The 24,774-nt window shown below is 49.3% G+C and overlaps 2 protein-coding genes across 2 annotated transcripts; both read left to right on the top strand.

The window, feature by feature from the left end:
- Window positions 1-5,833: 5,833 nt before the first annotated feature.
- On the top strand, window positions 5,834-8,808 carry LOC121834082. The gene is made up of 8 exons (XM_042287827.1): window positions 5,834-5,864; window positions 6,805-6,894; window positions 7,080-7,187; window positions 7,431-7,536; window positions 7,683-7,772; window positions 7,859-8,225; window positions 8,556-8,720; window positions 8,794-8,808. The coding sequence occupies exons 3-8, from the start codon at window positions 7,094-7,096 to the stop codon at window positions 8,806-8,808; spliced, it is 837 nt and encodes a 278-aa protein (XP_042143761.1). The 5' UTR covers window positions 5,834-5,864; window positions 6,805-6,894; window positions 7,080-7,093.
- Window positions 8,809-9,052: 244 nt separating this feature from the next.
- LOC120843280 lies at window positions 9,053-11,402 on the top strand. The gene is made up of 5 exons (XM_042287840.1): window positions 9,053-9,231; window positions 9,983-10,222; window positions 10,300-10,471; window positions 10,534-10,679; window positions 10,751-11,402. The coding sequence occupies exons 1-5, from the start codon at window positions 9,072-9,074 to the stop codon at window positions 10,921-10,923; spliced, it is 891 nt and encodes a 296-aa protein (XP_042143774.1). The 5' UTR covers window positions 9,053-9,071; the 3' UTR covers window positions 10,924-11,402.
- Window positions 11,403-24,774: the final 13,372 nt, after the last annotated feature.

Here is a 24,774-nt window from a genome sequence, read left to right as displayed (position 1 = left end):
TTTTGTGTCTCGATCATGCACTTCTATGCTGATTCATGTCTGTTCATAGGCACCCCTGGAGCGTTGGGTTGCCCACCTGCGGCCTCGCCGACCGCTCCGACACGAACAGATGGAGCCCGCACCCCAACAGGTATGAAGGCACTCCGATGGGACCTATACTGCGTGGTGTCACCTGCTTCAAGCGGAACTGCCAGACGCATCCACACAGTGCTAATGTTGCTCTAAGGTTTTTTGTGTCTCGATCATGCACTTCTATGCTGATTCATGTCTGTTCATAGGCACCCCTGGAGCGTTGGGTTGCCCACCTGCGGCCTCGCCGACCGCTCCGACACGAACAGATGGAGCCCGCACCCCAACAGGTATGAAGGCACTCCGATGGGACCTATACTGCGTGGTGTCACCTGCTTCAAGCGGAACTGCCAGACGCATCCACACAGTGCTAATGTTGCTCTAAGGTTTTTTGTGTCTCGATCATGCACTTCTATGCTGATTCATGTCTGTTCGTAGGCACCCCTGGAGCGTTGGGTTGCCCACCTGCGGCCTCGCCGACCGCTCCGACACGAACAGATGGAGCCCGCACCCCGACAGGTATGAAGGCACTCCGATGGGACCTATACTGCGTGGTGTCACCTGCTTCAAGCGGAACTGCCAGACGCATCCACACAGTGCTAATGTTGCTCTAAGGTTTTTTGTGTCTCGATCATGCACTTCTATGCTGATTCATGTCTGTTCATAGGCACCCCTGGAGCGTTGGGTTGCCCACCTGCGGCCTCGCCGACCGCTCCGACACGAACAGATGGAGCCCGCACCCCAACAGGTATGAAGGCACTCCGATGGGACCTATACTGCGTGGTGTCACCTGCTTCAAGCGGAACTGCCAGACGCATCCACACAGTGCTAATGTTGCTCTAAGGTTTTTTGTGTCTCGATCATGCACTTCTATGCTGATTCATGTCTGTTCATAGGCACCCCTGGAGCGTTGGGTTGCCCACCTGCGGCCTCGCCGACCGCTCCGACACGAACAGATGGAGCCCGCACCCCGACAGGTATGAAGGCACTCCGATGGGACCTATACTGCGTGGTGTCACCTGCTTCAAGCGGAACTGCCAGACGCATCCACACAGTGCTAATGTTGCTCTAAGGTTTTTTGTGTCTCGATCATGCACTTCTATGCTGATTCATGTCTGTTCATAGGCACCCCTGGAGCGTTGGGTTGCCCACCTGCGGCCTCGCCGACCGCTCCGACACGAACAGATGGAGCCCGCACCCCGACAGGTATGAAGGCACTCCGATGGGACCTATACTGCGTGGTGTCACCTGCTTCAAGCGGAACTGCCAGACGCATCCACACAGTGCTAATGTTGCTCTAAGGTTTTTTGTGTCTCGATCATGCACTTCTATGCTGATTCATGTCTGTTCGTAGGCACCCCTGGAGCGTTGGGTTGCCCACCTGCGGCCTCGCCGACCGCTCCGACACGAACAGATGGAGCCCGCACCCCGACAGGTATGAAGGCACTCCGATGGGACCTATACTGCGTGGTGTCACCTGCTTCAAGCGGAACTGCCAGACGCATCCACAGAGTGCTAATGTTGCTCTAAGGTTTTTTGTGTCTCGATCATGCACTTCTATGCTGATTCATGTCTGTTCATAGGCACCCCTGGAGCGTTGGGTTGCCCACCTGCGGCCTCGCCGACCGCTCCGACACGAACAGATGGAGCCCGCACCCCGACAGGTATGAAGGCACTCCGATGGGACCTATACTGCGTGGTGTCACCTGCTTCAAGCGGAACTGCCAGACGCATCCACACAGTGCTAATGTTGCTCTAAGGTTTTTTGTGTCTCGATCATGCACTTCTATGCTGATTCATGTCTGTTCATAGGCACCCCTGGAGCGTTGGGTTGCCCACCTGCGGCCTCGCCGACCGCTCCGACACGAACAGATGGAGCCCGCACCCCGACAGGTATGAAGGCACTCCGATGGGACCTATACTGCGTGGTGTCACCTGCTTCAAGCGGAACTGCCAGACGCATCCACACAGTGCTAATGTTGCTCTAAGGTTTTTTGTGTCTCGATCATGCACTTCTATGCTGATTCATGTCTGTTCATAGGCACCCCTGGAGCGTTGGGTTGCCCACCTGCGGCCTCGCCGACCGCTCCGACACGAACAGATGGAGCCCGCACCCCGACAGGTATGAAGGCACTCCGATGGGACCTATACTGCGTGGTGTCACCTGCTTCAAGCGGAACTGCCAGACGCATCCACAGAGTGCTAATGTTGCTCTAAGGTTTTTTGTGTCTCGATCATGCACTTCTATGCTGATTCATGTCTGTTCGTAGGCACCCCTGGAGCGTTGGGTTGCCCACCTGCGGCCTCGCCGACCGCTCCGACACGAACAGATGGAGCCCGCACCCCGACAGGTATGAAGGCACTCCGATGGGACCTATACTGCGTGGTGTCACCTGCTTCAAGCGGAACTGCCAGACGCATCCACAGAGTGCTAATGTTGCTCTAAGGTTTTTTGTGTCTCGATCATGCACTTCTATGCTGATTCATGTCTGTTCGTAGGCACCCCTGGAGCGTTGGCTTGCCCACCTGCGGCCTCGCCGACCGCTCCGACACGAACAGATGGAGCCCGCACCCCAACAGGTATGAAGGCACTCCGATGGGACCTATACTGCGTGGTGTCACCTGCTTCAAGCGGAACTGCCAGACGCATCCACAGAGTGCTAATGTTGCTCTAAGGTTTTTTGTGTCTCGATCATGCACTTCTATGCTGATTCATGTCTGTTCGTAGGCACCCCTGGAGCGTTGGGTTGCCCACCTGCGGCCTCGCCGACCGCTCCGACACGAACAGATGGAGCCCGCACCCCAACAGGTATGAAGGCACTCCGATGGGACCTATACTGCGTGGTGTCACCTGCTTCAAGCGGAACTGCCAGACGCATCCACAGAGTGCTAATGTTGCTCTAAGGTTTTTTGTGTCTCGATCATGCACTTCTATGCTGATTCATGTCTGTTCGTAGGCACCCCTGGAGCGTTGGGTTGCCCACCTGCGGCCTCGCCGACCGCTCCGACACGAACAGATGGAGCCCGCACCCCAACAGGTATGAAGGCACTCCGATGGGACCTATACTGCGTGGTGTCACCTGCTTCAAGCGGAACTGCCAGACGCATCCACAGAGTGCTAATGTTGCTCTAAGGTTTTTTGTGTCTCGATCATGCACTTCTATGCTGATTCATGTCTGTTCGTAGGCACCCCTGGAGCGTTGGGTTGCCCACCTGCGGCCTCGCCGACCGCTCCGACACGAACAGATGGAGCCCGCACCCCGACAGGTATGAAGGCACTCCGATGGGACCTATACTGCGTGGTGTCACCTGCTTCAAGCGGAACTGCCAGACGCATCCACAGAGTGCTAATGTTGCTCTAAGGTTTTTTGTGTCTCGATCATGCACTTCTATGCTGATTCATGTCTGTTCATAGGCACCCCTGGAGCGTTGGGTTGCCCACCTGCGGCCTCGCCGACCGCTCCGACACGAACAGATGGAGCCCGCACCCCAACAGGTATGAAGGCACTCCGATGGGACCTATACTGCGTGGTGTCACCTGCTTCAAGCGGAACTGCCAGACGCATCCACAGAGTGCTAATGTTGCTCTAAGGTTTTTTGTGTCTCGATCATGCACTTCTATGCTGATTCATGTCTGTTCGTAGGCACCCCTGGAGCGTTGGGTTGCCCACCTGCGGCCTCGCCGACCGCTCCGACACGAACAGATGGAGCCCGCACCCCGACAGGTATGAAGGCACTCCGATGGGACCTATACTGCGTGGTGTCACCTGCTTCAAGCGGAACTGCCAGACGCATCCACACAGTGCTAATGTTGCTCTAAGGTTTTTTGTGTCTCGATCATGCACTTCTATGCTGATTCATGTCTGTTCATAGGCACCCCTGGAGCGTTGGGTTGCCCACCTGCGGCCTCGCCGACCGCTCCGACACGAACAGATGGAGCCCGCACCCCAACAGGTATGAAGGCACTCCGATGGGACCTATACTGCGTGGTGTCACCTGCTTCAAGCGGAACTGCCAGACGCATCCACAGAGTGCTAATGTTGCTCTAAGGTTTTTTGTGTCTCGATCATGCACTTCTATGCTGATTCATGTCTGTTCGTAGGCACCCCTGGAGCGTTGGGTTGCCCACCTGCGGCCTCGCCGACCGCTCCGACACGAACATATGGAGCCCGCACCCCGACAGGTATGAAGGCACTCCGATGGGACCTATACTGCGTGGTGTCACCTGCTTCAAGCGGAACTGCCAGACGCATCCACACAGTGCTAATGTTGCTCTAAGGTTTTTTGTGTCTCGATCATGCACTTCTATGCTGATTCATGTCTGTTCATAGGCACCCCTGGAGCGTTGGGTTGCCCACCTGCGGCCTCGCCGACCGCTCCGACACGAACAGATGGAGCCCGCACCCCGACAGGTATGAAGGCACTCCGATGGGACCTATATTGCGTGGTGTCACCTGCTTCAAGCGGAACTGCCAGACGCATCCACACAGTGCTAATGTTGCTCTAAGGTTTTTTGTGTCTCGATCATGCACTTCTATGCTGATTCATGTCTGTTCGTAGGCACCCCTGGAGCGTTGGGTTGCCCACCTGCGGCCTCGCCGACCGCTCCGACACGAACAGATGGAGCCCGCACCCCAACAGGTATGAAGGCACTCCGATGGGACCTATACTGCGTGGTGTCACCTGCTTCAAGCGGAACTGCCAGACGCATCCACACAGTGCTAATGTTGCTCTAAGGTTTTTTGTGTCTCGATCATGCACTTCTATGCTGATTCATGTCTGTTCGTAGGCACCCCTGGAGCGTTGGGTTGCCCACCTGCGGCCTCGCCGACCGCTCCGACACGAACAGATGGAGCCCGCACCCCGACAGGTATGAAGGCACTCCGATGGGACCTATACTGCGTGGTGTCACCTGCTTCAAGCGGAACTGCCAGACGCATCCACACAGTGCTAATGTTGCTCTAAGGTTTTTTGTGTCTCGATCATGCACTTCTATGCTGATTCATGTCTGTTCATAGGCACCCCTGGAGCGTTGGGTTGCCCACCTGCGGCCTCGCCGACCGCTCCGACACGAACAGATGGAGCCCGCACCCCAACAGGTATGAAGGCACTCCGATGGGACCTATACTGCGTGGTGTCACCTGCTTCAAGCGGAACTGCCAGACGCATCCACAGAGTGCTAATGTTGCTCTAAGGTTTTTTGTGTCTCGATCATGCACTTCTATGCTGATTCATGTCTGTTCGTAGGCACCCCTGGAGCGTTGGGTTGCCCACCTGCGGCCTCGCCGACCGCTCCGACACGAACAGATGAAGCCCGCACCCCGACAGGTATGAAGGCACTCCGATGGGACCTATACTGCGTGGTGTCACCTGCTTCAAGCGGAACTGCCAGACGCATCCACACAGTGCTAATGTTGCTCTAAGGTTTTTTGTGTCTCGATCATGCACTTCTATGCTGATTCATGTCTGTTCATAGGCACCCCTGGAGCGTTGGGTTGCCCACCTGCGGCCTCGCCGACCGCTCCGACACGAACAGATGGAGCCCGCACCCCAACAGGTATGAAGGCACTCCGATGGGACCTATACTGCGTGGTGTCACCTGCTTCAAGCGGAACTGCCAGACGCATCCACACAGTGCTAATGTTGCTCTAAGGTTTTTTGTGTCTCGATCATGCACTTCTATCCTGATTCATGTCTGTTCATAGGCGCCCCTCGAGCGTTGGGTTCCAGGCTGCCTCTACCAGCGGCCTCACCCACTGCTTTGACGCGGACGAATGGAGCCTGCACCCCGACAGGTATGCAGGCACTCCGATGGGACCTATACTGCGTGGTGTCACCTGCTTCAAGCGGAACTGCCAGACGCATCTACACAGTGCTAATGTTGCTCTAAGGTTTTTTGTGTCTCGATCATGCACTTCTATGGTGATTCATGTCTGTTCATAGGCGCCCCTGGAGCGTTGGGTTCCAGGCTGCCTCTACCAGCGGCCTCACCCACTGCATTGACGCGGACGAATGGAGCCTGCACCCCGACAGGTATGAAGGCACTCCGATGGGACCTATACTGCGTGGTGTCACCTGCTTCAAGCGGAACTGCCAGACGCATCCACACAGTGCTAATGTTGCTCTAAGGTTTTTTGTGTCTCGATCATGCACTTCTATGCTGATTCATGTCTGTTCATAGGCGCCCCTCGAGCGTTGGGTTCCAGGCTGGCTCTACCAGCGGCCTCACCCACTGCTTTGACGCTGACGAATGGAGCCTGCTCCCCGACAGGTATGCAGGTGCTTCAAGAAAAAAAAAATTGGGTTGTGTGTATGTTTATAAAGTCTAGAACTTGGTCTACCTCAACGGGCGACTTGTCTCCCAGCTGTAGATGAGAAATTTACCCAGTGCAGTACAGCCACTAGCCTGGGGTCCTTAACGAACATCACGCAGTAGTGATGCACGACCGCACGCTGGTACGATGCTCATTCAGATCAAAGCAGGCGGGGGTGGGGATAAAACCCAGCATCTTGGGTTCTGCAGCGCGAGCTTTCGCTCCACGTGCTCTGAGCTAGTGTGCGCTAGCCCACTCGGCCACCGATCCCCCCTCAGGTGCTCCAAGCGGGACCTATACTTCGTAGTGTCACCTGTTTCAAGCAGAACCACCAGACGCATGTACACAGTGCTTGTGTTGCTTCTAAAGTTTTCTTGTCGCTCAATCATGCACCTTTACGCTGATTGATATATGTCCATAGGTACGTTTGGTGCGTTGGTTTCCATTCTGCGTCCACCTGTGGCCTCCCCCACCTCTCTGATATGGACTGACGACGCCCGCACCCAGACAGGTATGCAAGCACACCGAAGGGGGACTATACTCTTTTGCGTCACCTGTATCGAGCAAAACCGTCAAAGGCCTCTTCATATTGGCAAAGTGATTGTCACGTTTGACATCTACACAGCGCTTTTGTTGCTACAAAGGTTCCTTTGTTTCTCAATCATTGACTATTTCTGCTTTTCGTTTACTTTACAGCAGCCTTGAGAGCAATGACTGCTGCTAGACATCCTGTGTTTTCAGCATCGTCACGTTACGAGACACGGTCCGTGATGACGCAGACAACAGGCTTCGGCAGAAACGCAGGTACGGTCATTCATGTAAACTAAATATACTGACACGAGAATCATTTTAATTCTGTTCGAATTCTACTTGAGCGAGTTCAACTGAGAAGGAGGTGGTGTCAGATATATCTCGATGTTTGAGCTGTGCAGATGTTTGGTATTTGTTAAAGAGAGCTTGGTGTAGTTAGCACACAGAGTTTAAGTCAAAAACCCATTCATTATATTTAAATGGAGCACATTTCTAATGCCTTAGATGTTTTGCTAGGTACACAAGCATGTATACCATCGAGGAACAAGAAAGTGCAGACGGAGCTTTCTGGAATTATGCCGCAGACCTCTTCCTCGTCAAACTGTGGTGATCCAGAACAGAGGTATGCAAACGTCTTGGGCCTACAATGCCTAGAGCATCTGAACGCCATCTGGCAACAACCTCTCCACCTATTTCTGTGTTAGTTTTAGGAGTTCCCTGAGGCCCTGCAACTCCCAGACATCACTTTGTGACCCCCCTTTTGTGCAGTTCTGATTCAGAAGACCTGGGTGTATCAGGGAAGCAGCCACTGGAAAGAGATGACCCTACGTATTGTCCACCAGAGGACAGCTCTGTTAGGTCCGTATGCAGTCGTGTAAGAATTTATGAGATCATCTATCATGCTTAGACAGTTTGCTGAGATGATGTTGGTTTTTGTGTCGCAGGCTTGAGAGGGAAACACCATCTTTGGTAAAGGAGAGGAAATTCATTGTATTCGAGTCTTGCCTTGACCTTCTCCTGGGGAAGTGCCAAGTATGTGCTGCTCCCCTGATCCACGTGGACAAGAGTGTCGTTGGCTGCAGCCTGCAAGTCTACTCAATTTGTCGGAGTGGACACGTGAATGACTGGTGCAGTCAGCCCATCATCAAGCGGAAGCCGGTGGGGAGTATCCTAATGGCTGCGGCAATCCTGTTCAGTGGCAGCTGCGTAAAGAAGACACTCAGAACACTCACCAGCATGGGGATTGTCTGTTTCTCCTATGGCACCTTCTTCAACATCCAGAAGGCCTTTCTCCTGCCCTCAATCGAAAAGGTACTCTGAAGTTAAAAACTGACAGAAACACCCCCCCCCCCCCCCATGTTTTCCCTGTGCTCTTTGCTCCTCGTGACCACAATAAAGTGGGCCTAGAAACTGTTTACTACAGAAACGAGTGGTTTCGTTCCTGGTTTGGAAAGGAGTAACCCATGGCTGAAATTCCTTCTTTCTGCTCGTGTGTTGGTCTTGTAGGCCAAATTTGGTCCTCGAACCATTAAAACACATTCATTAAGACATAATAGTAGATTCTGTAAAGAAAATGTGACCTAATTTAAACTCGGTCTCTGTTTCAAGCCCAGTTGCCCATCCCGTATTTTTCGTAACCAGGTCTGGAACAAGCATCAGAACGAGTTGTTCGCAGCTGCTGCAGGCACGCACCTCACCATCGCCGCTGACGGGAGAGCAGACTCACCTGGCCACTCGGCCAAGTATGGCTCCTACACGATGCTTGATGCCGATGACAACAAGGTCATTCACGTTGAAACCGTCCAGGTATGTACACAAATTCTATAGGTGCTCCAGATTCTATGCTGCCATAAGCATATAATGTTATACTTGCAACTAGGTAAATATCTGCTGAGCATTTTTTCGGCCATGTAGCTTGTAATTTTTTTAATAATTTGTTATCATCATTACAAAGTGTGAAAATGTGAATTACAAAATCGAGAGATGTGAGTTACACCCATTTCCCTTTACTGTGACTTGGACACAGCAATGGAAAGACACACACCTCAATGTTCAGACATTGAGGTGTACAAACTCTCATATTTTGTTTCGTTTGTGCTGCTTCATGTTGTCCTCGTTTGTTTCTTTTCGTCCAATGAAACTGGGGGCAGCTATCATATGGAGCTGGAAGGCCTCAAGAGGTCCCTCAGCATTTTTGAGGCCCACTCGTTGATTGTGGCCATCCTGGTAACCGACCGGCATCCCCAGCTCAATGCTTGGCTGGGACGAGAACACCCAGATATCTGCCACCTTTTTGATTGCTGGCATGTGGGGAAGGGTAAGATTTAAAAAGGTTCCATCTATCCCAATGAGACTATCACCAGCTTGGGCAGTGGTCCTGAAGGCAGCCTTTGGGAAAATGTAAACTTCCCCAGCCGTGGGAAGTGTTAAGAGTTGCAAAAGATATAAAATTGAGCTATCTAACTAACTAAAATGGGCTATTTAAATTTCTAATTGGCCATTTTTAGGGCCATGTTGCAATTAGGGTTTTGAAGGCTGCCACCATGGTCATCTAAAGCAATTTACAAAAAGTAAAAAGAAGCAACTGGCTTAGAGATATTCACCGACAGACTTTGCGCTGTAATGGGTATGATTTTCGAAATTTGATATCACTATACGCACCTGTCCTACCATACCCATTACGGCGCAAAGTTTGTTGGTGACTATCTTGAAGCTGGTTGCTTCTTTTTACTTTTTACTTTACTTACTACCATGGTGGTAGCCTTCAAAATTCTTTGTTTTTGTTTTGCCTCTTTGCTTTTCAGATAACTTATTTTCAGTAATTTTTAAAAGCTTTCACTGAAAGACCTGGTATATCTAGACATAAAAATATGAACGGCGTTGTGGCAGCTTCCAGAAAAAGAAGGTCTGCGAGCTTTGGCCACGCTTTGTTGCTGCTGCTAGTAAAAAAGAGATTGAAGTATGCGTGACAGGTTCCAGCTGGCACTGGAGTTTCAAAAGAGCCTGTTGGCTTTCCAAAGGTGCCCTGCATGCATTATGTTTACCTTGTTTACAACATTTCACTTCAGGCATCAAGAAAAAGCTGGCTGCAGCTGCCAAGTCACGGCATTTAGAGGAGCTCGGGTCTTGGACAAGGGCAGTGGTGAACCATCTGTACTGGTGTGCTGGGTCAAGTGTCGACAACCAGGACCTCATCCTGCCAAAATGGAAGTCTCCGGTGGCACACGTAGTGGGTGTGCATACCCACGCTGACCCTCTCTTCCCAGAGTGTGAGCATGAGGAGCTAGAGAAAAAGTGGCTAGCAGAAGGTAAGGACAGATTTTTATTTTTGTGAGGCTTGAAATACGCTTTCTGCATTGCACTATGTCCCACGTTCTTGTTGTAGGGTCCCCTGCGCACCAGAAGCTGGAGGAGATCGTGCTCTCCACTCACCTGCTTCGCGACATTCCTCGACTGTCCACATCGGCGCAGACATTTGCAACAGAGTGCTTTCATAGTACTCTGTTGCAGTTTGCGCCGAAGCAGGTCCACTTCAGCTTCCGAAGCATGAAGGCCAGGTGTGTAAGAAATTTGGTTATTTCCTGTTTAGGTGTTTTTTTGTCATGCATATCTTGTACAGGACCTACCTCGCTGCCCTCCATTACAACGAAAATGCGGGAAGGCCCCAAGCGGTGACCAAGAAAGGAGAGAAGATGTGGGTCATCAAGTATCCAAAAGCAAAGAAAGGACCCACTGTTGCTAAGCGCAAGACTGACTGCACCTATGGTATATGCCCGTGCTCATATTTGTACGTGGCTGGTGCAGATTTTTTAATTGCTTTGAATGTCTCATTACAGAGTATGTGGGGGAGCTCATGGCAGTTGTGCTGCACCTCTGCTCAACGCTGCCATCCTACAAGGCTGCAGCTGCCCTCTGCAACCAGGATACACCTCCATTTCTTTCTAGTGCGTATCAGCATGGAGATAAACAGGCATTGGTGCAACAGCACTGCTCTAGGTTTACTCGGTAGTCTGATGTAGGCCAAGGTTCCACTTGCTTGATGCAGCTTCTTGCGCTACGCTCCAGCTTTTTCACTTCACCGTGTTTGACCGTTCGGAAAACCTCAGCAAGAATGGGATCCACTGCTGTGTTGTCGGCCAGTTCCTTTTCAGTCATGGGAGGTTTCGTCGGGGCTTCTAACATCAGTACGTTGCCTGAAGGATGTTGCTCATTGTCAGTCTCGGGCAATGGTAGTCTGCCTAAAGCATCAGCGTTTTAATTTCGCTTTCCTGGTCTAGAGATTAGGTTATAATCATAGGCTCCCAGCTTAACACACCAGCATGTCCTACTTGGTGAAAGCACAGTCGGTACTGGGGACTCCTGTCCTATGATGCCCAACAGTGGTTGGTGGTCAGTCGTTATGGTCACGTGATGCGCCGCAACGTAGCGATGAAAACGGTCCATGGCGAATATAATAGCCAGCCTTTTACGATCCAATTGGGAGTAATTCTTTTCACATGACGCCTTGCGACGTAGTGATGAAAACGGTGTATGGCAAAGATAGTAGCCAGCCCCTCACAATCCAGTTAGAAGAAATCCTTTTCGACCTTAATGAGCATTCTTGATGTAAAGACGATCGGTGTTTTGTTTCTATCTGAATCTAGCTGAGCTAATACTGCCTCGATGCCGTAGAGGGTTGCGTCACATGACACGCTCAAGCTTTTGTTTTTATCGTAGTGTGCGAGAACTGCACGCTGTGCAATAACATACTTTAACTGTCTAAAGGCTCGCCAATTTGTTTCCTGCCATTCACCGGGGACGTCTTTCTCTAGAAATATGTAGAGGTCTTTCGTGATTGTTGCCCTGTTTGCCAAAAACCGATCGAAAAACGCTAGAAGACGAAGAAACGACTGCAGCATTGTTTGGCATGTTGGTTCGGGCATCTCTTTGGTCGCTTTCAGTTTCTCCTCTGTCGGGTGTATCCCGGCAGTATCGATGATGTATCCGAGGTATACAACTTGTTCCACTGCAAAACGTAACTTGCACTCTTGAGTTGAAGTCCAGCCTGAGCAAGTCGCGTCAAAACTGTATCCAGTTGAGTCATGTTCTGCTGCGGTCGTACCGCTGATAGCGTCATCGAGGTATACCCCGATCCGCGGGATTTTAGCTAGTACTGCTTTCATGAATCGATAGAAAATCGCTGGTGTTGGCGGCGATCCCAAATGGCATTTTTTTTACCCTGTAGAGGCCTTTTGCAGTGTTAATGGTTAACACGTCGGCTGTTTCTGTTGTTAACTGTAGTTGTTGATACGCTTGAGCAAGGTCCAGTGTAGAAAATACCAACCTGTTTTGCAGATTGGTTAGGATTTCTGGAATCGTCAGCATAGGGTGCACTGCGGCTTTCGCCTCCTTGTTTACCGTACTTCGGTAGTCTCCACATAGCCAAATGGTCCCGCCTTTCTTTCGGACAACTACCACCGGTATAGCCCACTCTAAGTGCTTTGTCGGTTCGAAAATACCTTGGTTCTCGAGAGTTTTCAATTCAACCTCTACTGCGGTACGCAGTGCGAACGGCACGGGCTGTGATTGGAGGGAATTGGCAGTAGTGTCCCCTTTTAAATCAAAGTTTACAGGCGGACCCTTGTGCCCCGTGATCTTCGCATCAGAAACATCCTTATGTACCTTCAAAATGTTCACAATGTTGTTTCTGGTGCCGAGGAGGTGAATTCCACAGACCCTAATCTTCAGCTCTTTGAACCAGTCTCTTCCTGAAGACTGGAACTGGTTCCACGTGTCACTACCAACGACAAGATGTATTGTTTCAATCAATGCCTGACGCAAACATTCGCCTTTCCAAGTACTTGTAAAATTTCTCCTGACCAGGTATGAAGGATTATTCCCTCCTGGTTCAGTGATTGGGGCTTCGTGGGCTACAGAGGACAATACGTGGCTTCATTGATGATTGAGCAAGCATCTGTCGAATTGATCTCAAATTCCAGCTCTCGGTTTTCAATCTCCAGGATGACCTTAGGCAGCATTCAGCTCATGCAGGCTCCATGACTTGTCCGAAAGATCATCATCAGAATCAAGGGTCTCATTGTCCTGTTCCACGTTGTGTGTCATCCACGCTTGGTGCTGCGCCCTTAACTTCTTGAAACAAGCCTTTTTGACATGCCCCTTCTTGGGGCAGAGGTTACATCGTGTATTTTGGAACTTGCACGAGAACGCCGAATGCTGTTCTTGGCATCGGTAGCACGCCTGGGATTCTGACAGTTTGTTTTGTCTTTCCGTTTCCACAATTTCAGCAGTAATATTGCTTTTTTTGACAGCTTAAACCTAAGATTTTTGGGTTTTCAAATCTCGTTGATGTTGTGCAGCACTTTCTGTCCGCACGGCCATGTCGTATGCTTTATGAAACGTTAAGTTGGTCCCTGCAAACAGACTCTGTTGTAGATGCTCGTCTCTTATGCCACGAACAAAACAATTTCAGCCTGACGTCGAGAGGTAGCATGGTTGGGTTGAAAACTGGTTGACTCACCGGAACTGAAGTTCCAGTTGCTCCCAAGTTGACGGAACCAGCTGTCGTTCCAGTTGTAGCCAAACCCATGCCTGCGGTACTGGAAGTTGTTGCAGCCGCCTGTGTCACTAGGATCCCAAAGTTACAATCAGCAGCTAGCTTCTTTAGGGCTGTCGTGTAGCTGGAAATTGACTCCCAGGCCTTCATAGCCTGGGAGTCAATTTCCTCTTCGCTGGAACTTCGTTGTGCCGAAGAGCTCCGACGGCTGCGGGTCAAAGCAGCATCACCATGAGTTCACCGAAATTGTCACTTCTGGGTGTTCTCGGTGCAGCCAGTGCTCGCACGACTTTGTACGTCTGTGCTCCACAACGTGTAAGCAGTAGGGCCCTTTTCTTTTAAGGATCTGTTATTCTGTTCGCCTTGCAGTAGAAGCTGTCTGGTCGAATTCTTCCAGCTTGCCTTGGGTGGTCATCCCGCTGTAGTTCTTGGACGTTGACCGACCTCGTCGCTAAAATGTAATGTATCCTGGGTAAAGCCCAAGCACAACACCAAGGAGCGTCCAAACGTTGCTTTTTAATGGTGCCTCGAATCCCAATGCCCGTGCACACGTATTGTGCCCCAGGCCCGTGCTTTTGAAGAGCGCTGGTAAGTGCATTTGCCTGGCAACGCTATCTCTTGGCCACCAGCCGATACATGACAGAAGCCAGTTCTTGGCCGACTTGCATCCGAAGATTTTGTTTAAAGGCTCACAGTTTCAATCTTTGCATGAGGAAAAAGTTGATCGCCACATGCAGTAGTAGAGTAAAAATGTTTCAGGAGCCAAAAGACAAGAAAGGGGGTTATCGGAGGCTGCTGATATTAGCGAGAACAGGGCAGATGGTATAGGAAGGAGGTTGGGTTAAAAAAAAATCCCAACTTGCCTCATGAATATGATCAAGAATGGAACGCAGGAAGTGTTGTTGCTTGTAAGGAGGCCCTCTAGAGGTGGCTCTTTACAGTGCTTGGCTGGTAGTTTGAAGACCATGGCATTCTCAAAGGAGGCATCCGAGACCAATTGGACTACTGGAATTTTTACGGAATTTGCAGACTGGTAGTTGTCCTTCTCAGCTCTACTTTGCTCTTCTCTCGGGTGTGCACGCCATATCCTCTGCGATTCTTCTCAGTAGTACCCTTGCTTGTCTCCCAAGCCACCTGGGAACGGGCCCATTCATTGGGAATGAGACCATTGGAGACGGAGTTTGCTCTCCGCTTGGTCATTACGATTTTCATCCTCATCTGCTGCTTGGTCATCTGGTGGTGAGCAGTCATAATCCTGCAGATGGTGAAAGCCGTGGTGTATCCTATGACGATGATACAAAAACTAACTAATTTGCAAAGTGGGTTGGTATTTTTTACACTGGACCTTACTCAAGCATATGAACTACAGTTGCCAGCTGCATTTTTGTGCCTTGCTTGAAGACTTGATCACCACAAGTGTTAGAAATCTGGTTTAGACAGTGATTTCCAAGGTGACTACGTATCAGCTGTTTAATAACAAATGTAAATTTTCTTACATTCATTGGCAAAGAACCACCGCCTTTTCCCACCTCTTTGTTTTGTCCTTCCAGCGAGCAACACTTGCAACTTCATTTTGGTCAATCAACCGTTTGAATCCAATGACTGCCTCGGAATTCTCGAGTTTCAGGTGCTACTGTGACACTTTGTTTTATGTTAGTCTGCCTTTTCTGTGGACAAATGCAGCTTTGCTTTGAATGGAAGCTCATATGCAGGATATATGCGCCAATTTTGCTGGAGGCTCAAGTTCTTGCTACAAAGATATACGAGAATTTGAAATTACCATACATGTATTTGTCTAGACCTTCGACTTGGTTGCCGGTGTTGCACCATGCACACGGTGCAGTGCGGTTAATGCGAATAAGCTATCGCTAGTTTTTAACTTCTACTTTTGCAAATCAAATGTTTATCACTAAAACCACTTATGCAGTAAATAGGAGCGACTTACCATAATATACCAAGAGACAGCCCACGTAAAACTGAGAGCATATTAGGCGAAAATACAGGGTGGACTAACTTTCAGCGTGCAAAATTGAAGTTCAACTAAACCCATTAGGATAATAAGAAGTTCTGCTGAAAATCAGGGTGGGCTATCTTTTGGGGATGGGTCTTCTCTTGAGATATTATGGTAGATGATAAAACTTAGCTTCTCCCTCTTCACTGCCTGAACAGTGTGAAAAAGCACAGGTGAAGTTCCGCTCTGTTGAATGAAAAATGCATTATAATCAGGAAAACTTAACTGTTCACGTTATCGTACCTACTAGTCATTAACGACCTCGCAAGCCATTCTTAGGTTCATAGGTTGCAACCTATTGCTAAACTTACGAGCCTAGAGCTTGGTGACATTTGCTGTCTTTTATTGATGAAGGTGTCTTTGAAGGGCTGGGCAAAACATGCCGTAAACGAGTCCCTCAGGTGGCCAATACTTTTTTTATTTTTTGAACCCCCTGTATGTCCCATCTGTGGACGGGAATTCTTGCCGAATCCGACAGACGACGCAGCTGGGCAGGACCACTCGGTTTCCCCGCCCCAGCCTCTTGTGCACCCACCAGGTGAACTGGTGGTATGCCGTGTAGCGGTACTTCCTGTAATGAGATGAGATGGCAGAAACCAGCGTTGAACTCTGAGCAAAGAGGGAAAAGCTACTCACTATTTGCTTCTGACCTTTTCTACTATGCGTTTGTATAGTGTCAACAATCTCCAATGACATCTCGCAGTTTACATCATTACTGTCCTGTAGCATGGGGAACTTCTAACAACATTTTGTATGCAGAAGGATTTTAATTATATTTAATACTGCTTGAACAAGTGTATCTTCACTGTTTGTTGGCATTTAGTTTTTCGGGCTTTTCATTGCAGTATCGATATTTATGTTGTGGTCAATAGACAATTGTGCGGTTTCACGGTAACGAGATTGTCATTGTAGAAAAGAGCAATAAACTTTTTTTGGTGGAATTCTGAAAGCATGGGTACTCTCTCTAATTATTCTGAAATGATGTCTGACCCTGTTTATTTACATGCACAGTGTGGCAGTTAACAGATAAATGGTGTCTGACCCTGTTTATTTACATGCACAGTGTTGCCGTTACCAGATAAGCACACTGCTGTTATTCTTTTTTTTTTCTTGAAAGGTGTGCGAGTACCTAATCGTAGTAGCTAAATCGAATTAAGAACCGATCATCGAATAGAAGACCATGTGTATGTAACAAGCTCAAATACAAGTTCCTGTGCCGTACCAGCTGCTGAACATTACTGGTGGTCAGTCATGCTAATTGGGCCATAACAATGTGGCCACTGAAATAAAATTGCCTATCACATTTTTTTTTCTTGTAACACATTGTGCTTTCCAACTATATGTTTTGATTTTAAACGCTCCAGTGCCCCCTAAAATTGGTATCCGTTAGTGGCACAAAAGCTTGCTTTTAATTTATCTTTACCCTGTCGCACTACACCAGGGTGGACCGGTAAAATTAAAATGTATTTTGCATATTTGGAAGTTCAATACAACAGCCTGCTAGAATGGAGGGAAGGAAAAAGCATTTCGCTTGTGCTGCACCAACCACATCTTTCGCAATACCTAATATGAGAAATCAGATTTGCAAATAGAATTATTTGAGAGCTTCATGTTCGATTCATATTCAAATATTTGCACACCGTATAAATTTCTTGTTCTTAGGAGAATAATGACATTTATCAATATTACTAGTGTGGTGAAATGACCACATATCAAGATTTTGATTTTAGAGACAGGATTTTTCATAATGCCTGAAAAAAGCATGACACCAACGCTGTGTTTGTAGCTGTAAACACGAATATTTGGAGTGGAAGCCAGCCGTAACAACTAGAATGACTGCAATAAGCTGCAGGGGTGTAATCAACAAGGGGGGGGGGTCTACAGCCCCCCCCCCCAAATATTTAGCTGACACTATAATATACACATGCATTTTGAACCCCCTCCCCCTCTCCGCACCCCAAGTCGTGGACATCCCGGCCACCTTGGCCCCGACCCCGAAAAAAAATTCCTGGCTACACCACTGATCAGTTGAATATACATACTCCTCTTGGGTCCGGTTCCCCGCATCCAAAGGGCAGAAGTATTGCATTGTGACATACGCCAGGTCCAGCACTGGCCTGTTCAGGCAGTAGAGCTCGAACCAGGGGTGCTTGGTGATACAGGACACCCCCTTGTCCTGGCAGAGCTCTCTTGCACGGTCAACCTCTCGGCAGCACAGGGACTCGTAGTCCGTCAGCATCGCTCTGCAGCCGTTGCAAGAGCACCTGTTGGGACAAATTTTGCTCAATGAATGAATGCCGGAAATACAAGGGCACTACGAAACTTTACTCGATGTTTTCTAAGGTGTTTGCAACATCTACCTCATCCATAAAACTTTGATAATGGCAGTTTTCGGTGCCGAAAACTGCCATTATTATCGCTCGCGCGTTGGAGCCTGTCGGGCTGAGGCGACCGCACGCCGGCAATCGCCACAGCGTATCTATGTTTTGCAACTGCTAATTCGTAAAGGTAGAGTGCGCATGCATAGCCTTGATCGGCACCAAGAAGATGGAGGCATATCCTGATATCATAGCAACATCCCGCCGTTTCAATACATGCCGCGCCTGCCAATCGCGAAAATGTGTACGAAATAAAAATGAAATATTTCTTGATCGCGAATGAAATAGAAAACTTACCAATTCGCGGAGCCCACACGACGGGCTGGTGGTGGCGTGTCCGGCCCGTCCCCGTCGCCTTCAGATGAAGACGACGCAGATGGGTCGTAAATGTACGGCTGTAAGCCGAATCGGCGATCTTTCACCATTGCAGAAGCGATGTCTTCGTCCTCGCTGGTGTCGCTAACTTTTCTGTTTCCGCGACACGCCATCGCGACACAAAGCACGAACCGACTACCGTGTTTGGCACGGGATTAGTGGGTTCATGGACACTGGGATCACAGGGTGGCCGTGTTTGCCGGGTTGTGACTTGTGAGGCCGTTCAGACCGCAGGCATGTCAAACGTATAGGTTGTAACATAACTTTACTCGTGAACGCCACCAAGTGACGAAATTCATAACCACGTCAGCCTCGCCGCAGCTTTCCTCCAATCGTTGATTGAGACGCCCTACGTCATGACTGCGCCGGATGTGACGTGGCCTCCGCTGGCTGTTCTCCGACTGCTTGCCAGAGTGGGCCGTTTAGAACGAAAAATACAGCCATCTGCTCAAAATACGGACGTGCGGTTGTCATTTTCGAGTATTGTGGATCATAGTCGACCTATTTCTGTACACGGCGGGTAAAATTCAAATTTCGTTGAAGTATCCCTTTAACATAAATTGTGATTTCACATAAGTTTTCTGCGCTGGGAGTTTTTTCTAACCGCTTTCAAAGAACTTGGGATTTTACATAAATTGTGGTTTATTGACAGACAGAAAATTAATGTTAAATAACAAAAAAAGTAAACACAGAAACAGCTTTACAGAAATTTTCTAGCAGGACAGCCGCCAAACGATTTCTGTTTTTTGTTTTTTTGTTTTTTTTTACACTTTTTTTTTACAGCGTAGGGGAGGAAGGCGTAAGTAAAGAATGCGCCTCCCTGAGGGTCAGGTTGTTTTGTCCCGGTCCTTCCTAGAAGTCGTAGGTCAGGGCCGGGCGATCGTGGACTGCAGCGCTGGATGGTCGCTTCGGTGCTTGTCGGTAGTGGCTGAGCCCTGAGAAAAGACGCTCAAAGTCGAGAGTAACGATTGATAAAAACAGATATATTAAAACGACAACGGCTAACTTGATTACAGGACTCTACTGTCCGCTCATGGCAGTAGAAAGGCGAAAAAAAACGCGCCTCGGCGCAAAGTGCCCACCGGGCACAGTGAGGCTCAAAGAAACTGCTCGTCGCTCGCGACAAAGCTACGCGGACCGGCGGACTGCGGGAGATAACTTGCTCCGCCTTCTCTACGTCACAATCGGCCTCGGACCTCACGACAGTCTCCGGTTCCTGGCCAGCGCGGTCAGCCCCGGAGCCCCCGGCAGTGTCCTGTTCCTGGACACTGCGGTCGGCCCCCAGACCCCACCGCAGTCTCCGGTTCCTGGACAGCGCGATTAGCCTCGGAACCCCCGGCAGTGTTCGGTTCCTGGACAGCGCGATTGACCTCGGAACCCACGGCAGTCTCCGGTCCCTCCCTCTAGCTGCCTGAACGCAAGAGAATCCTCGTTTGCACGTGGCCCGATCGGCCTCGGACCTCACGGCAGTCTCTGGTTCCATCCAGCACGGCACGATCGACCTTGGACCCCACAGCAGTGTCCGGTTCCTGGACACTGCGGTCGGCCTCAGATCCCACCGCAGTCTCCTGTTCCTGGACAGCGCAATTGGCCTCAGAACCCCCCCCCCCCCCCCCCCCCCGGGCTGTGTTCGGCTCATGGCTCATGCACAGCGCGATTTGCCTCGAAACCCAAGGCAGCAGTCTCCCGACTGGAGAAGCCGTCACTGGGAACACGTCGTGACGACAAAGCCGGGGAGGGTGCCACTACGTCGCGGCGACAGGCAAGAATGTCTGTCTCCTTCCCGGGCCAAAGATTAAATAGGGCTCAAGCCGCTCATCCCCCTATGCTCGGGGCGAGCCGTTGGGGTGCACCCATCCGAAAGGTTGAAGGTCGATTACCTCAGTTTCCAGGAAACGAACAAATCCTCAAGCGATCCCTACAGCGTACAAATCGTTAAAAAGGATAATCAAAAAGTGCAAAACCGGGTGGCGCCAAGATCCTATCGGGTCATTTCTGAGAGAGGCAGAACGCTACGAAGGAACAGAAGGCACATCCTTTCAACCCTCGAGGACTTCAACACAGAAGGGGGAACGGATAATGTAGACCAGTAAGAAGTACATCTCCACTCATCCTCATTCCCAAACGAGCCTACAAGAATAGAACCAGCTTCTCCATCCCCAGTGCGAGTGACTCTGCCGCCGCTGGACTCCGCTAGAGGGACACTGCAGCGCATTCGGCGTGAGCATCAGAAGCTGGCGTGTGACAAAGCTTTTTAGCAAAAGCCAACGTTACTAAAACACTCAGTTGGGAAACTCCCATAGAGACAGCTTTGAAAAAGTGGCCCCAAACTGTCTCAAACCACCGAGCTAATGACGAACACAACGCCACCATTTCTCCCGCAGCGGCCACTCGAGGAACTGCGCGTGAGTTCTATTTTGGCTTTAAGAACAGGCACAGCGGTAGAGGTTACAGGGGTGCCACCCCGTCTCCCCGGCGGACGCGCCGCGTTGAGCCACCGAAGCTAAAATGCACCTAGGGCGGGACGTGCTACCTGAAAGGCCCGCTGAGGCATGGTTGTATAAAAACAATATTAACTGTGCCGCAAAACCCTGCCAACTAAAGATTTTAAAAACATAACGCGCCATTCTTTTGGTACTGAACTCCAATAAATTTCATGCAAAAAGAGTCTTTTCCGTTTGTTTTTACGCAAAAACAGGCTTTCAAAAAGCTCAAGGTGACCACAGTACAGACAGGTGACAAAGAGTGGCGCTGTCGTCGCATTTAGCTCGGTCTCGTTAGACGCCAGCGGCCCAGGTTTCGACGGCGAGTTTCCCAACTGAGTGTTTTAGTAACGTTGGCAACAGCCATGACTATTGTTTCAGCCTTACCCTAAGATAAGGGAGGGTGTAACGGAAGAGCCTGCTGGTCGGCTTGGCAACCCAGGCATCAATCGTATAGGTTGTTTGCACATGACGTCAATCTGCCATTTTGTTGTTAGTTTGTTTTTTCAAACAAATTTACTACTTTGATGGATTACATCGCAACCGGTCGAGTTGATGTCAGCTTGGTAAGACGTAAGCTTTTCTGCTCTACGAATTTGAGGGGTCATGTAAACCCTTGGAATGCTTGAGTTTGACACACGCCAGATAGCTCAGAACAAGAAAATGGTGGACGAAATTACGTCAGTGAAAACACCCTATAGCATGTTGGAATACGGTCCTGCTGGGTGCCATTAAATACGTTCGTTGGAATGCTGCTCGTCTGAGCCTCACCGCTTCGCGACGTTACACTGAGCCTTTTTCGCCCTCAAAACCTCCGGATTAGACAAGTGACTGCTTGGACTCGTAACCCTAAATTATGCAGTATTTATTTCAGAGCATGAAAAACAGGCAGGCCTCTCGCTCCGCTGCGAATAGACCCTTCTGGAGGTCCCTAAATTGCATCGCTCAGTCCCCACGTGAACTCGCATAGCGCAGAGAATTGTGGGGGCATTCTGATGTACGCCCGTATGACAGCACAGATGTGTGTTAAGCCTGAATTGATTAGTGCCTTCGTGTGTCAGACGACCGCGCTAAGCTTTGACGATTAAAGATCCAAAGGTCTGCATTTCTCACTTGGAGCATTGTGAGTTGCGAATTCTTGGTCCGTATCACTTCATCGAGAACTTTTAATCGACAAAGTTTCCCCGCCGCTCGTTTAATCAACAACTACGACGCCCGATTGGGCGTCGGAGGCATAGTCGTGCGCCCGTCATGCATCGTGAAGGCAACTTCGACTTCGCTCAGGGAGTTTTAATTTAATTTCAGGCTCGAGTAGGAACCCCGCCTAGTCGAAACCGCCGATCATTAAGTAATTAGTAAACTAGAATTTTGCAATCGGGAGAATGCGCCACCGCCGCGTTGATGACGCACCTGAAGTCTTCTTCACAAGTCGGCGACATAAATGCCACCAAAAAGTCGATATCCAACGCCGTGTCGCAAAAAAGACACTGTCTATGAAACGATTTGTGGATAAAACGTTGCTTATCTATGAAACGATCTGTCGACACCGACAAAACGGACGGCGATTTTGAAAAGCACGGATCGTTACTAGATTCAGGATATTCGCGACTCCAGCGACCTATAGGGGGCGCCACCACCAAACAAACATGGCGGCTGAGTCCAGGTCGCGTCGGCTCGGCCGGGCCGCCTGAATGGGTGGCGCATTCAATTTAACAAATTTTCTTTTGTTGAATGCCCAATTTTATGGGTATTTGAACTGAGACAGTTAAGTGTAGCCGGTGCGCATAAACTTGCCGAGCATAGTTTTGTTTTGCCGGTGTTTTTTGTTCCTTTCATGTCAAACTTCAGTTTCGGAGACTTCGATCAAAACCGAAACTATGGGCTCCAGAGAAACGGTAATAGACTCTAATTAGTTTTTATCATCTAAGGAAAGCGGCGAGGGCTACAAAATTGTTCCACCGAGAGTAATTTTTAGCTAACTCGTATGCCTCGACCGTGTGATTTATCTGTCCGCGAAATTGAACTTTTGTGCCTGTCCGCGTTTCAAGAAACAGCTCCAGTCGTGTGCTCGGTCAAGAACACAGGCTGCAGCAAAATTACGAAAGTTAAGCAAGCGCTTCTTGAGCCAAGGAGCATGTCAACTCGCTGGCGCTTCACTAAGCAGCTGATACTCGTATTTCGATTCAGGTTTTAGTAGCAATCGAGAAGTCATTTTGACGAATATGAGGATTATGTATTATATTACGTACTATGTCCCACTAAAGCGATATTAGTATATTCTTCGGGTTGAAATATGAACTTAGTTGACTAACTATTAGGTGAACTGCTGAATAAAAGTATATTTGACAGACAGAGATACTACTTAAACTTAGCCAAATGGTTCTAGCGGGTAGAACGGAGACGAATGCGGACAAACTGAGGAGAGTCTTCATCGGATATTCACTCACACCTCTCTGCATTGAACTTGACTTCGAATCCTGAACGGATAAATTGAGTATTTTTTGTGGCCGGTCAACCTGAGCAATGTAGACGTATATTGCTGCTGGCTTCGACAGGGGTTATAATATAAATATTGGAGGGCGCGATAGATCCTAATGACGAGACAGCTCCAAAGTTTGCGAGACGCGTCCCCCACCTTGTGAAAGCAGATAATTTCCCTCATTAATCATATGCAGCGAGCAGGTTTTCTGAATCAAGTAATTGCGAAATTAGCCCAACTCCTTCAATGTGGTCTTTTTCGGCGAAAAGCCGCCAATTTGAATAGCCAACGGACCGGCCGGCGTTAGTGGCTCAAATTAACTTGAAGCTAATCGAGCACAACCAAACTCAAGGAAAGCAGCTATCGAACCTTCCCATTCACTTGACTACAACATTGGTGCTCCCCCCAGTTAAACACTTCGTCTGTCGACCTCAGTCCGCTGTTCTACATCCTTATAAAGAAACCACTTATCAGTTATCAAGCAGTCGTCAGTTTGAATGTGATTAGAGACAGACGAGAAATCAAAAGTTTTTCCGTGATTCCTCCTCATCCAAAAAATTTAAAGCACGCGACCCTGTGTTCTGGAGTAAACGGGCTTTCAAACACCTGATGGAAAGAAACAATCTACTGAGGCTTCACCACACTAATGAACACTCAGGCAAACTTAAGAAATTTCCGGACCCTCGCGCCGAAAGCACGTGTCCGCGAAAGCCATCAGAGACGCGGCGGGGCGCGGAGCGACCTGGACCGACTGGTTCCCGGTTTTCCCGCTTGGCGGCGTCCGTTTTGCTGGAGTCGCGAATAGAGCTCACACAAACTCACCGTCTTGATCGCTAACTACAATCGAGTTCTGATCGTTTCGTTGTCTCTGCTTCGAGGGACTTGTACGCGCAAATCGCCGACGAAAGCAAAGACCTGAGCTGCAAGCGTGGCCCAACCCAGACGAAAAGGGAAACAGCGCACACTAAATGGGGACTAAAGGAAGTGCAAACAGGACAAGCGCTTGTCCTGTTTGCACTTCCTTTAGTCCCCGTTTACTGTGCGCTGTTTGCCTTTGCGTCAGTATGAACCAACTAACCCACATCGCCACCCTTACCCAACCCAGAGTGCGAACATCGACTATTCGTAAGTCCCAAAAAAGCGCACCAAGGGCGCTTTCTTTTTTTTTTTTTTTGTTCTTTTTTTCGGAAGGGTTCATTTGTCATAATGCTTTCATTTACGAGCTTGTTTACTTCTTTCTTTATTATTATTTGAGTCAACTAAAAGCTCGCGGGGAAGAGGCCGGAATGTTCTGTACACGTTAGCGGATTATATAATGGTCCCCGAAAGGTAGTCCACAAAGATACGCGAAAACACACATAATAAAAAGAGAAGCACCCAGGTTCTTTCCTTCTCGCGATTTGCAGCTCCCAAGTCCTATGGAATTCCAATGGCAACGTTTTGATATTTTTTCTCAGCAACCACCGAACGGATTGAATTGGGAATGGTTTTATTAGAAAGATAATAAAGAAACTGATTAATAATGTAGCGCTACATTTCCCGATCTAAATGTTAAATCTTTTTTTTTTTTTTTTCTTACGG

Source organism: Ixodes scapularis, unplaced genomic scaffold (assembly GCF_016920785.2).
Source record: "Ixodes scapularis isolate PalLabHiFi unplaced genomic scaffold, ASM1692078v2 ptg000494l_1__unscaffolded, whole genome shotgun sequence".
NCBI classification, from domain to species: Eukaryota; Metazoa; Arthropoda; class Arachnida; order Ixodida; family Ixodidae; genus Ixodes; species Ixodes scapularis.
Note: the sequence above shows the minus strand (reverse complement) of the source record. Positions and strands in the feature narration are given on the sequence as shown.

Bases quoted from the DNA above. Each gene is read 5' to 3' on its own strand.
- LOC121834082 (XM_042287827.1), top strand. From the start codon at position 7,094: ATGACTGCTGCTAGACATCCTGTGTTTTCAGCATCGTCACGTTACGAG. The intron at 7,537-7,682 runs GTATGCAAACGT...CCTTTTGTGCAG, and splicing joins TGTGGTGATCCAGAACAGAG to TTCTGATTCAGAAGACCTGG. The intron at 8,226-8,555 runs GTACTCTGAAGT...TTTCGTAACCAG, and splicing joins TCCTGCCCTCAATCGAAAAG to GTCTGGAACAAGCATCAGAA.
- LOC120843280 (XM_042287840.1), top strand. From the start codon at position 9,072: ATGGAGCTGGAAGGCCTCAAGAGGTCCCTCAGCATTTTTGAGGCCCAC. The intron at 9,232-9,982 runs GTAAGATTTAAA...ATTTCACTTCAG, and splicing joins TTGCTGGCATGTGGGGAAGG to GCATCAAGAAAAAGCTGGCT. The intron at 10,680-10,750 runs GTATATGCCCGT...GTCTCATTACAG, and splicing joins CAAGACTGACTGCACCTATG to AGTATGTGGGGGAGCTCATG.